This window comes from Branchiostoma floridae, chromosome 4 (genome assembly GCF_000003815.2).
Source record: "Branchiostoma floridae strain S238N-H82 chromosome 4, Bfl_VNyyK, whole genome shotgun sequence".
NCBI lineage: Eukaryota > Metazoa > Chordata > Leptocardii > Amphioxiformes > Branchiostomatidae > Branchiostoma > Branchiostoma floridae.
Genome location: NC_049982.1, coordinates 8,007,620 through 8,021,075, shown reverse-complemented (window position 1 = coordinate 8,021,075; position 13,456 = coordinate 8,007,620). Strand labels below are relative to the sequence as shown.

The following is a 13,456-nucleotide window of genomic DNA, read 5'->3' as shown; positions in this document are numbered from 1 at the left end:
GGTTTACATGACATTTTAGAAGTTGATTGGTATAAATCACAAAATGCAGTTTCAGAATGATATAAGTACACGAGTTTGATACATAACTCAATTCATAGTATCAATATTAACGTAATTACATGGTAATAAGATAGTTGAACTTGTTTCAGACAAGGTGGGTTGGGTCCCTTGTATTCCCATTATTGCATATACCTGAGTCTTGACATAAGATGTATTTCATTGTATTCACCTGTCCTCAAGCAACCTATATATCTCCAATATGAAGTCTCTACCATGAAGTGACCACAAAAGAACTATGTAATGTCTTTATTAAATAAGCAAATATTTGTTATTAATTAGAAAAAAGCACATTTTGGTCTATGCACCTGGCCAAGGGATATCTTCACCACCAACATGACTGTTTTTTCTAGTATTTAGGAACTGATGCATTTACCCGTGTTTCTTAAGACTGGTACTTTACCAGTGTTTGTGTAACATTTAGCAACAGCTATATCAACTTGCGCGTAGATAGTGTTTATAATGAGAAACTATTATTCACGTGTGTTTTTGTTAGTGCTTTGGACATGTTTCCAGCACAAGAAAGAAAACACTGTGACAAATTGAAAACACATAGCTGACGTATTCCGTACCATAGACGGTGTTGATTTATACGTTCGCAGTAGCACTGTTTTTATGCCACCTCAGCTGCAAAAATTGTCTTTTTCATTTCAATGTCATGTTTGCACCGAACAATATAGTATCGACTTTCGAGGTATGACATCTTACGGTACGGTAATAAGGTGCCATATAGGTACCAGGTAACACACCATATACGTTACTCCCCAGGTGCAGTATAGTACCAGGTAGCGCACCTGTAATATGTAGTAACCAGCTGCTCTTGGTGGGGGGGGGGGGGCGAAAACGCTAAAGGGGGCCGGGGCGAAAACGCTAGTGATTTCCCCCCCCGGGGGGGGGGGGGCGAAATCGCTGTCACACCGGACTGTTTTCCAGGGTCTTCACAGGTCACCTCTTTAGGTCTAGGCCCAACTCGTTTGGTGCCCTGTCTGGCATTTATTTGATTATGGTACGTTCTATATTGGATAAATGCCAAAATGTCTTTTACCCGGTGGCTGTGCCTGTACTTTTTCTGATGAATAACTTTGCCATATTTCTATCCGGGCTGGCAATGATATTAACTGTTTTCGATCACTTCCACTGTTACAGGCCTCTTCCGGGGTCCTGAGGGACCGGCCGGACGAGACGGGCGGGACGGCCGTGATGGTGTTCCCGGGCCTCCCGGGCCGGCTGGCGGATGTGGGGGGTGTGAGAGACAATCCTGCCCATGCCCACAGGTTGGACATTTTCAGCCCTCGTTAACTGTTACTACGTACACCAACCGTTACTAGCGTATCAGACTAGGCTCTGGTCCATGGCCATGTTGTACTATTGGGAATGGACGATGTGACGTGTACAGATACATGTTGTCAAATGTCATCATTTCACCGTGATTTTCCGTAGCCGCTGTGCACTGCAGTACCACTGGGTATGGAGAGCGGCGCCATTCCTGATGGCCACATCACTGCATCCACTACGCACCCACATTGTGCCACCAGCGAAGCTCGTCTTCATTCCCGGGAAGAGAGTTATACAGACCAAGGTGGATGGGCCGGGGCTTGGTGCGCCAACGGCCCGCTGAACACCAACCAGTGGCTACAGGTAAGGGGAGATTCACGGCAAGGGAAATAACTTGGTTTATTGCCAATCATTTGTAATTGTGCCCTTGATTCATATGACGCATGGTTCTTTTCATGGTCATTCCACGAATTCGTCTTCCGAGAGGGACGTAAAACGGGGGTCCCGTACTCGAGGAGGTGCCTCGACCTCGTTCAACGGCCTCATTACTCAACACATTGGGTAACGACCTACTGGCTGACAAAATACACCAGATGATTATTATTATCATTATTATTTTTCTTCCCCCGGTCAATGTCTTCTAATCTGTTTCTTTCTTCTTATCGTGCCGCCATTGATTGTATATGCTTATATACTGTGCTTTTTCTGTTTACGTTTGATCAAGGAGGTTGAAAGAGGGGATAAATCAAAGTAAACTAGAGTTCGGGGACCTCATACCTCCATGAAATATTTATTGCTTTTTTGTGGATGGTATGTATGTTTATAGTCGGTTGTATTTGAGAGTAATGGTTATAAATGTTATGGGAAAGTAGTGGTGTATTTATTTAATGACACAGAGGATGTCCATCTGATTAGTAATTATTAAAATGTGACACTTAATTGTGTAATGTGCGTTTAAGAGTTCGACGGCATATGGTAGCGTGGTGTTCCTTAAGCTTGATGTTTGGCATTTAAACTGTCTAAGGTTGTCAGCATTATTGAGGTTCGACTATGTGCCTCAGAGCGGTGTGGTGGGAGGAAGTTGGGAAACTCAGAAAAAAGAAGGGATGTGGCCAACTTTAGTCAGATGGTGATTTGATTTTCCACCAATATGTCATAACATCAGCTGTTCACACGGTACAAAAATGAGATGCACACTTTCCTCTGATAGCCCTACATCAACTGTAAGATGAATACTTGGTGCCAACCCCGTCTGCTAAAAAACAAGTACCATTGGCTACGAAAGAGACAACTAACAACTGTCCCTTATCGTAACGAAATCAGAACATCTGTATCGCCCATAAAACTTCTGACACCCAACCCATCTAAGATGAGAGGACCTAATGGCATTTTAATCACCATGTCACTCAAATCAGCAGTACAGTATGTGAGACATCCATACCTGTTAAGCATTACCATTAAATGTACCTCAACTTCTTACAATTATACTTACGCTTCACATCTCCATGATGTCCTAAGCAGACATAAATAAAACTAATTATCATATTCAAAAAACTGTCATACAAATCACCTCACTATCTGCTTGGAGCTAAGCCCATGTTCCAATATATCGCAGATATAGGGGGGATTTCTGATATTATTACATCGATTATAACGACAGATACGTCGTCCAAAATCACATCGATTCGAGCTTTCATCACAGCCCACCAACACAACAAGTATGAAACCAATCCATCCAGCCGTTCTTGAGTAATCTTGTACACAGACAGAGACACATAACAGAAAATATAACCTCCATGACATTTCATGGAGGTAACTACTGTGCCAACTGTTACAAATATTTCAAACAGTCCTAAGCAGACATAAATAAAACTACTGGGGGTTCCCCAAACAGCTGTCACCTCACTATCTGCTTGCAGCTAAGGCCATTAACAAACACATACAGCACGATGCCTGTACCAATATATCTCAAATATAGGGGTGATTTCTGATATTATTACATCAATTATAACGACAGATACGGCTCCCAAGATCTCATCGATTCGAGCTTTCATCACACCCCACCAACACAACAAGTATGAAACCAATCCATCCAGCCGTTCTTGAGTAATCATCTACACAGACAGAGACACATAACAGAAAATATAACCTCCATTCCATGACATTTCATGGAGGTAATAACAATAACGAGCTATATAAAGTAGACAACGGCCAACATCATGTCCTGATGTATCTAACCAGACACAGTGTCAGACTGAGTGTAACTTACGTGAAATCTGGTTACGTTGTCACATGTTGGGTGAAAAACTTGTATGTACCCAAATGTAGAATATGTCTTGGTACAAATGTAGAATATGTACGAAGACTACCGTACCAGGATGCCGTTTTCAATCCTGTTCAGGTTGACGTGGGAGCAGAGACTACTGTAGCTGGAGTTATCACCCAGGGTAGACCTGGTCCGTCAATTCAGTGGGTGACCTCCTACAAACTACGCTTCAGCAGAGACGGAAGCACGTGGTCTACATACCTGGACAAACTGGGACGTGAGAGGGTCGGTAACCATTGCCTTCTGCACAAGTTTGATATTTCCAAGAATATTTTTTTATGTTTCCAATAAATTTTGCTGACTAGGCCACGTTCGTAGAAAAAGAAGTTTATAACAAATCAAGACCTAAGTCAGCTTACAGATACAGATGTAAGATGCAGCGTAGCAGAGACTGTCATTATCGAATAGGACTGTTTAGCCATAGCCAATACTGTATTGCTGATGTCAGTTAGTATTTTACCATGATAGTCAATATGAACTGACAGTCATATATGATATTTTCAGGTCTTCGTTAGTCTAAGAAATCATTTTATCAGTGTTACATCAAAGATTTTATTTCACAACCTGTTTCTTTGTAGCATTACTGATTTTCTCACAATATCACCCCAGGTCTTCCCTGGCAACTACGATCAGGACACCGAAGTGCGCCACCTGTTGGACCCGCCGGTAACTGCACGTTACGTCCGGTTCTGGCCGCAGACATGGAATTCTCACCTCAGCATGCGGGTGGAGGTCTTGGGGCAGTAAGTACACTACTGGAGTCTTCTCTTTCCATGTGACTTCACATAAGGTGATTTTCAATAGATCCGGAGAGGACACCTCAGTTGGGGCGGCACCCGTCTTTCGGAAAAAAAAAACATGAAATGGGGGTCCACTGTTCGACGAGGCGCAAGCAACCCCTTCCTGTAAAAGTAAACCCTGGTACAGATACAGCAAGAGAACTTGATATGGTGAACATATGACAAGGTGAACAAGACACAAGAAAATGTGCCAGTAAAGGCATTTGAAGATTTTCACTGTGCATTAACTGATGTACAACAACAGTCATTTTTGTTCTTCTCTGTAGGGACTGCACCGGTGACTAGACACAGCATGCAGACTTGGAGATTTCCAAAGCACAGATTTGCACATAGCATGATACACATGTAGATGTATCTATCTGCTTCGTAGTTCGAAGTGAAACACCAGTTTTCGTCTTTTACTTATTACGATAGTTAACTCTATTTACAAGGAACTCAGAAGTGGCACGTAATTGACAGTTACCAACAGTTACTTCAGGTCTGCGACAACAATGTACAATAATGTACTGCTAATTCACCGTGTCCTAATGATTACAGCTGCACAGCATTACATTTTATATTGTAGCCGGTGTGTACTGTCTACTCCCTTGATAAAGATGTCATTGACTTCGTGATAAAAAGGATGATACATTGTTTTTGTATGCTGGTGTTGCTGTCTGTTCCTAGTAACTACACTGTTCTGGAGAAATTTGGACTAATGTTTGCAAACAAGGAGTTGATGAATACAAATGAAGCTACTTCATTTGTACTCAGGGTCTATCAGGCATTCAAAGTCAGAAATAAAGCAGACTCTTCCACACATATAGACTCTTTTATTGCAACATTTCTGTACAGCTGCAGTTTGACATAAACTCATTGTCTATTGTATTTACATCACAGCATATACAATAAAGAACATAATCCACTTGACCTAACCTTATGCCTCACAATGTGCTCACAGAAGTATATACAAGAATCAAGGAGGTTGAAAACCTCCTTGCAAGAATGTATTGTTGTAACAACAACTGGATGCTGTGACTACTGAACAACAACGATGAGAATTTCACAGATAAAGAACGGATTAGAAAAAAACCTGTGTGTTATATTTTCTTTAAAATCATACCATTACATCTTGTATCATATTCCCATTATGATACCAGGGACACACACATCCGATTTTGGTCACCGTAGCCCGGGTACCATCCGATTTCTTCCGGGGCTCCTTATACTCTATACCCCAAAAAATCTTTGTGTGTGTGTGTGTTTGTGGGGGGGGGGGGGGTAGCGAGTATAAGGAGCCCCCGTTAGAAATCGGATGGTACCCAGGCTATGCTCAGTGGTCTCCGTCTAGTGAAAAGGGGGCCTAAATGATACTGTAATGAGAAACGATATCAAATGTTCTATTGTTATTTGTGTTGTTATTTGCACAACAAGCAATGATCTTGCCTTTACAAATGACAGTGAGCGTGACTTCACCAGCTTGCAGCTATTGACATGGAACACTCGTCTGGATAAAGGCACCGCTGTTTACCATCCACTGTGGTGTTGTTATTGTGCCGCTGTGTCATTGTTGAGAATTGACACCTTACACCTTACACCTTACAATGACTGTGGGAGTACAGGGCAGGTGTAAAATATACCCCTCCCCCCACTACTGTTTTTGTACCTTTCACCGATGTCATCTTGCTATAAACTGGCAGTGCATTTGACTTAATGAAAGACATTCCTTCTCTACTGTTGAAGGGTGGAAGTGCTCGTAGCCAACAGAAAGTGACGTTATGCATTTGGACTCTCTGTTGTAGTCCGTCCTCGCTACAAGCTGGCAATGAGCACAGAGAAGGCTGCCAACGGAAGCGAGGTTCTCGGCCGGGCCCGCCTAGACCGACCCGGCGCGGCCCGACCGGTGACGGTGGCCGTGGCTGCCGGGGCGGTGGTGCTGGTGGTGGCGGCCCTCGTCTTCCTCGCTCACGAAGTTAAGTATGTCCGTGAAAACTCCGCTCAACTGAAAGACCAGATCCTGGTGCTAAAGGATCGTACCTTGGCCATGGAGATCAAGCAAGACGCCGCTGCCAGAGTCAACGTTTTCTTCTTTTACTTATTATGGTAGTTTACAGCAAATTACAAATTACAAATGATGTGTTTTCTTAAAATTGTTATCACCTTTGGTTATCATCTCAACAAATATTGTTTTTGGTACGTTTGTTTGGCTTGGTGTTTGCAGTTATTTGAGGTGGCCTAGGTGGGTTCAGAAACAGTACATGTATCTCATGAGTCATGGCTACACTGAGAGTTACTTGACGTATTTAGGGTTACCGATTTAAAGCTTGTGACAACAATGTTCAGCCTATTTTATATTAATACCATGTCCTGGTGATTACAGCATTACACTTTTATATTGTAGCCGGTGTGCCTTGTGTACTGGCTTGATGAAGATGTCAAGGACTTCATGATGTTAAGACGAATGACTAGATCAATTGTATGTTTGTGTTGTTGTCTGTCCTTAGTTACTACACTGCCTTTAGTCGTGGAGAATTTTGACTAATGTTTGCAAGCAAGGAGATGATAAAATACAAAATGCAGCTACTTCATTTGTGCACTCAGAACCTATCAGGCATTTATAGCCAGAAATAAAGCAGATTGTTCCACATACATATGGACTCTTGTATTGTAACATATTTCTGTACACCTTAAAATGACTGCGGGAGTACAGGTGTAAGATACACCTGACCCCACCGCACCCCCCCCCATCAATGTTTTTGTGCCTTGCGACGCCGATAACGTGACATCTTCATACAATGACGTTCACAAACTGGTGTCATCTTGCTACAAACATTGCATTTGACAACTGGAAGGCATTCTAGTAATCCAACTGTGCATCTACCTGTTACCGTCGTATTTCAAATGTGAGTACATATTCTGTAGTTATGGGTCCCATCGGTACTTTCCATCAAGTACGTTCAACTTGTTCCTCGTTATTTCCGGCCCCAGAGGCAGGAGCAGGCCAATGTTCAATACCACCTGTGCATACGGCAGCAGTTGGTAAACAGCAGTGTCCGTGTGCAGACGAATGTTCCATGCCAATAGTCAGAAAGGAAGGAACGAGGAAATTTGGTGTCAAGTTTTCTTTTCCTCGAAACAAAGTGAGACAAGGGCTTGTTTTGTAAAGAGCTGGTGTACTCGCTCTTACGGTCGTTAACCCCGACTTATAGGACAACTTTGTGTCAGCCACAGAAGTTCACAGACAATCCCGGTGGGAAATGGAGATTGTTTCGGCCCATGGATACTGCCCACCTCCCACAGTACATCTCATGTCTTGGAGATTACAGTTCGGCTACGTCACGTCAGGGCACACGATTCAACTTATCCAACTCATACCAAATTAAATCTTTGAAACGAGCAGGTAGTCAGAATGGGATGATATATGAGCTTCTTTCACAACTTCTTGACTCTTGACTGGGCTAATATTGCTTCACATGTGTAGTCAATGAATTTAATGTGTTTTGGGGGTCAAAACCTTGGGCAAATTGAAGATAATGATAATGAACAATACAAAAACATTCATGTTCGTACTTAAAAATTACTGTGAATTCAAGTTGTCCTATAAGTTGGGGTTAATGACCGTGAGAGCGACTACACCAGCTCTTTATAAAACAAGCCCTTGTCTCGCTTTGTTTCGGGGAAAAAAACTTGACACCAAATTTCCTCGTTCCTTCCTTTCGGACTATTGGCATGGAACGTTGGTCTGAACAAAGACGGTGCTGTTTACCAACTAGCATTGGCCATGGGAAATGACACCTCGCCTGTACACTTCAACCAATCAATGCTTCTGTACCCTGTGATGTTGCTGTAGTACGCATTCTTCCTACAGGGTATTTTTTCTTACTTCTTATTCCAAGTCCCGACTGTTGAAGGGTGGAAGTGCTCTCGGGCAACAGAAAGTGACGTTATAGATTTTTCCTTGGTTTGTCAGTCTGTTCTCGCTACAAGCTGATAATGAGCTCGGAGAAGTCTGCATACGTTGTCGAAGCTGCCGGCCGGGCCCGCCGAGACCGACCCGGCGCGGCCCGAATGGTGACGGTGGCCGTGGCGGTCGGGGCGGGTGTGCTGGCCGTGGCGGCCCTCGTCTTCCTCTTTCATGAGGTAAAGCATGTCCGTGAAAACTCCGCTCAACTGAAAGACCAGATCCTGACGCTGAAGGATCGTACCTTGGCCATGGAGATCAAACAAGACACCGCTGCCAAAGACAACCAGGAAGTGACGGCCCTGAAGTCATCAGGCATTTATAGTCAGAAATAAAGCAGACTCTTCCACACACATAGGCTCTTTTATTGCAACATTTCTATACAGCTGTAGCTTTACATAAATTCATTGTCTATTTATATTATAATGTACACAATAAAGAAACGACATAATCCGCCTTGACCAAACCTTATACCTCACAATGTGCTCACAGCAGCATGTACAAGCTAATACCCGTGTCACATTATCCACGATCTTCGGGCGTATCGCTGGAAGGTCGGCCATATTTAAGATCGACAGAGGGTTGCGCGTATTTTTCACCTGAAAACCGTCCCTGTCACATACAACATCCATTATCATAATACCGCCACTAGTCATAATACCGCCAAATAAATCAGCGATGAATTTAAGGAGATCTACTAGCGCAACAACAGTAAGTTCCGAGGTATGCACACTTCAGACATCCATGTGCTCAACACATTTTTGAATAGGCTTCAATAACGATGCATTCCAAGACAATAAGGCCAAACGTTTTCAGGTCATTTTCGGGGCAGGCGAACTCGTCGTGGGACGAACACATTGTCACGTTCAGCGCCGGATTTGTAAATAATAATCACACGTGCACATGGCACAAGACGACTATGATTCAACAGTAATCTTGAATTTATGTTGGTGACCTACAACTCGTGTAAAAGTGTGACGAACCGTTGCATGATAGCCCGCACTACGGCTGAATGGGCAAAATTGAACGTGCGCGCGCCATTTTCCCGCCATTTTTATATCTACGCAAGCAGTAAAGTTTTACGTCATAGCGGTTGTGACGGACCAAAATTAAATGAAAATTCTTGTCAGTATACGTCCGTTTTCTCATGACTTTTTGTATGCCTATGCGGGTTTACGTTTTATGCAATTACTAACAGAAAAGGAAGGAACAACAGAGGATGTATAAACTAAGGTACAAACCGGCAGTTAATTGTGCCGTGTTTCTTCCTGGCGGTATTTTTAACCCCCTCCAAACCACGCGTCCGTTCCCCGTGCAATTCCGCGGTGTGTTACAATTACGATATTACGCTTTCAGCAGGACAAGAGAGACAAAAAAAGATACACAGAAGAAGTGGCAAAGGTAAGCTGTAAGAGCAACATGTACCTGGAGAAAATGATGCGTTGATAATTTGTCAAATCGGTACGGCTAGAAAGAACCTAGAAATATTGTCGTAAACGTGGCGGTATTATGATAATGGATGTTAAGCCATACTTCGTACCTTGTACAATTGTTATGCAATAAAGTTATTATTATAAGCGAGGCTCGGGCGATTGTCGCAGACTCGTCGTCTGATCGATTTTCGCGCAATGTGCACGTGACAGGGGTATAACATCACCTTTCCACTGGAGGCTGTGACCGCTGAGCGACTGATGAGTTAACAGACTGCTCAATGAATTTCACAGCCTGATGATAACAGATTTAAAATAAAAAAACTTTGTGTGTTATGTTTTCTTTCTAATCATACTAAATACATCTTGTATCATAGTCCAGTTGTAATACAAGGGTCACACGCATCCGATTTTGGTCACGGTACGGTTGCTCAGTGATCTCTATCTAGTGGAAAGAGGGCCTAAATGATACTAAATGACACCTGTTTACATCATGGACATGTCGTGATAGGGACAACATTAGCCCTCTTCAAGAGGTGGCGAATATCATTGTGGTTCTCACTGAGATATGACATTAAATGTGCTATACTTTGTGTTCTAAGGCACATATCTTCATATCACTTATCATACACTTGAATAAATAGTGTAACTGCCCATTGCACATAAACCATTGTTCTTTACACGCGACAACAATTTGGCCGATAAATTACAACTGCTACGAAAAAGTCAAGATTACTGTGGATATTTGTCCTATAAAAAGTTATATGAGTCGGTGTGTCGGTCACAGATTAATGTTCTCTACCAAACAAATTTCACCGTTATTTCCTTTCAAACTATTGGCATGGAACACTCGTCTGAACAAAGACACTGTTGCTTACCAACTGCTGCCGTGTTGATGCTGGGCCTCACCTGCACACCTCACCTGCACACCTCAACCAATCAATGCTTCTGTGTCCCGTGACGTTGCTAAAAACTACAGGGTATTTTTTCATACTTCTGACTGTACATGTTGAAAGGTACAAGTGCACAGTTGTAGCTAATAAGGAATAGCAGGGACATTGTTTCTAAAAAGAAAAAAATCCAAAGCGGATAACTCAAGATATGAATTAAGACGTTTCATAATTTTTGATATGTAGGGCCGATGTGAATGGCCATGAGCGCGACTACACCAGATCTTTACAAAACAAACACTTTGTTTCGCGGAAGAGAAAAGGTGACACCACGTTTCCTTGTTCTTTCCTTTCAAAACTATTGGCATGGAACATTCGTCTGAACAAAGACACTACTGTTAACCAACTACTGTCGTGTTGATGTTGGGCAATGACACCTCACCTGCACACCTCAACCAATCACTGCTTCTGTACCCTGTGACGTTACTGTAAACTACGCACTTACAGGGTATTTTTTCTTACTTCTTATTCAAGTACCGGCTGTTGAGGGTGGAAGTGCAAAATTGCAGCTAACAAGGAGTAACAGGGAATTTCTAAAAAAAGCGGATAACTCAAGTAAGGAATAATAACGGAGTTTCATGATTTTGATATGTAGGGCCGATGTGAATGACCATGAGAGCGACTACATCAGCTCTTTAAGAAACACTTGTCTGACTTTGTTTCGCAGAAGAGGAAAGATGACACCACGTTTCCTTGTTCTTTCCTTTCAAAACTATTGACTTGGAGCATTCGTCAGAACAAAGACACTGCTGTAACCAACTACTGCCGTGTTGACGTTTTTGACGCACAGGTGCCATTGTTGGGAAATGACATCTCACCTGCCCACGTCAATCAATCAATGCTTCTGTATCCTATTACGTTGTTGTAAACTACGCATTCTTCTTACAGGGTATTTTTTCTTACTTGAAGTCCCGACCGTTGAAGGGTAGAAGTGCTCTCGGGCAACAGATCTAGAAAGTGACGTTATAAATTTGTCCTTACTTTGTCTGTTCTCGCTACAAGCTGATAATGAGCTCGGAGAAGGCTGCATACGTTGTCGAAGCTGCCGGCCGGGCCCGCCGAGACCGACCCGGCGCGGCCCGAATGGTGACGGTGGCCGTGGCGGTCGGGGCGGGGGTGCTGGCCGTGGCGGCCCTCGTCTTCCTCTTTCATGAGGTAAAGCATGTCCGTGAAACTCCGCTCAACTGAAAGACCAGATCCTGACGCTGAAGGATCGTACCTTGGCCATGGAGATCAAACAAGACACCGCTGCCAAAGACACCCAGGAAGTGACGGCCCTGAAAATCCAACTGTCGTCTCTGAAGACGGAGTTACAGCAGGAGAAAGCTGACGGCGCATCTTTGAGGGAGCGGCTGGCTGTGTTGGAGACCAAGTTCCAACTCGGGCATGCTGAGGAACACAGCTTTGGGAACTTTCGAGAGGTATGATATTTTAACAGTAGCTTGCTCATGTTCCTATAGCACCGGAGAAAATTCTTAGCGTACGTACATGGCTCTAAGTTCAATAAAGGGTGAATATGTTCCTGTCCCAACCCTATAACAATAATGCGTCAATGGAGTCACCGTGTTATCAAAAATATCTAAGCTAAACCAACTTTATCCTATGCAAGGTAACAGTTACTAATGATCACGCAACTGGATAAAATTTGGAAACGGCCAGACGTCTCAGGTAGCATTCGCTACCTTCCGTCGGTGTCTTGAATGAACTTTACTTATCTTACTAGCTGCATGTATAACTTTCATAAATGTAACTTTCTTTATATCTAAGGACGAGAGGCCGAACCAAGCTGACAGTGTCCCTGAACACAACGCCACCTTGCGGAGGTACAGGCGCTCCGACAACTCCGTCACGACACCTGCCGGTATGTCTGTTAGCTGAGTTTTGTTTGACTTAACGTAAATGCGCGTGAAATAGAGAGGATTGTGTTTGTTGGTGTAATATTGTCCTATTGTGATATTTTCTATTTTAGTATTAATTTTCCACGTCGTTAAGTTCTAAAGTATTTGTCTAACCTTTGCTTTATTTGCGTCAAAGTCACTTAGAAATAGATTTCTGATTGATATTTGTGAATCCTGAATACTGTTTTCCAGGGTCTTCACAGGTCACCTCTTTAGGTCTAGGCCCAACTCTAGTATAGCGCTAGCATAACTTTTAATTTACCAGTCGAAGGGGCTTTCGATCGTTTGGTGCCCTGTCTGGCATTTATTTGTTTATGGTACGTACGTTCTATATTGGATAAATGCCAAATATCTGTTACCCGGTGGCTGTGCCTGTACTTTTTCTGATGAATAACTGTGCCATATTTCTATCCGAGCTGGCAATGACATTAACTGTACACGATCACTTCAACTGTTACAGGCCTCTTTCGAGGTCCTGAGGGACCGGCCGGACGAGACGGGCGGGACGGCCGTGATGGTGCTCCCGGGCCTCCAGGTCCATCTGGCGGATGTGGAGGGTGTGGAGGACAATCCTGCCCACAGGTAGCGTGTGTTCTGTAGTTATTTTTGCAGAATAACGTGATGTGTTCTTGTGCTATCGAACTTCAGGCGAACATTTTTAGGAAGCCGTAAATTTACATCCAGCTTAACTTTGGACAACTTTGTACCGTATGGGCAAAGGATAATGGGAACGGTAACATGCATATGTCATCCTGTATATAGAAGCCGTGCACTGCAGTA

The 13,456-nt window shown here is 43.2% G+C and overlaps 2 protein-coding genes across 2 annotated transcripts in view; both read left to right on the top strand.

Annotated features, from left to right (window-relative positions):
* Nucleotides 1-1,501: 1,501 nt before the first annotated feature.
* LOC118413840 (lactadherin-like) lies at nucleotides 1,502-5,169 on the top strand. Its single transcript, XM_035817411.1, has 4 exons — nucleotides 1,502-1,695; nucleotides 3,734-3,883; nucleotides 4,268-4,401; nucleotides 4,725-5,169. Exons 1-4 carry the CDS (start codon nucleotides 1,525-1,527, stop codon nucleotides 4,741-4,743), a joined length of 474 nt encoding a protein of 157 aa, XP_035673304.1. The 5' UTR covers nucleotides 1,502-1,524; the 3' UTR covers nucleotides 4,744-5,169.
* Nucleotides 5,170-8,224: 3,055 nt separating this feature from the next.
* LOC118413182 (adipocyte enhancer-binding protein 1-like) overlaps nucleotides 8,225-13,456 on the top strand; it is a 6,942-nt gene continuing 1,710 nt past the window's right edge. Inside the window, exons 1-5 of the mRNA XM_035816393.1 lie at nucleotides 8,225-8,700; nucleotides 12,056-12,199; nucleotides 12,546-12,639; nucleotides 13,137-13,258; nucleotides 13,439-13,453. Of these exons, the coding sequence (XP_035672286.1) occupies nucleotides 8,431-8,700; nucleotides 12,056-12,199; nucleotides 12,546-12,639; nucleotides 13,137-13,258; nucleotides 13,439-13,453 (645 nt within the window). The 5' untranslated portion in view covers nucleotides 8,225-8,430. The remainder of the gene's footprint in view (nucleotides 8,701-12,055; nucleotides 12,200-12,545; nucleotides 12,640-13,136; nucleotides 13,259-13,438; nucleotides 13,454-13,456) is intronic.

Bases quoted from the DNA above. Each gene is read 5' to 3' on its own strand.
- LOC118413840 (XM_035817411.1), top strand. From the start codon at position 1,525: ATGGAGAGCGGCGCCATTCCTGATGGCCACATCACTGCATCCACTACG. The intron at 1,696-3,733 runs GTAAGGGGAGAT...AATCCTGTTCAG, and splicing joins ACACCAACCAGTGGCTACAG to GTTGACGTGGGAGCAGAGAC. The intron at 3,884-4,267 runs GTCGGTAACCAT...ATATCACCCCAG, and splicing joins ACAAACTGGGACGTGAGAGG to GTCTTCCCTGGCAACTACGA.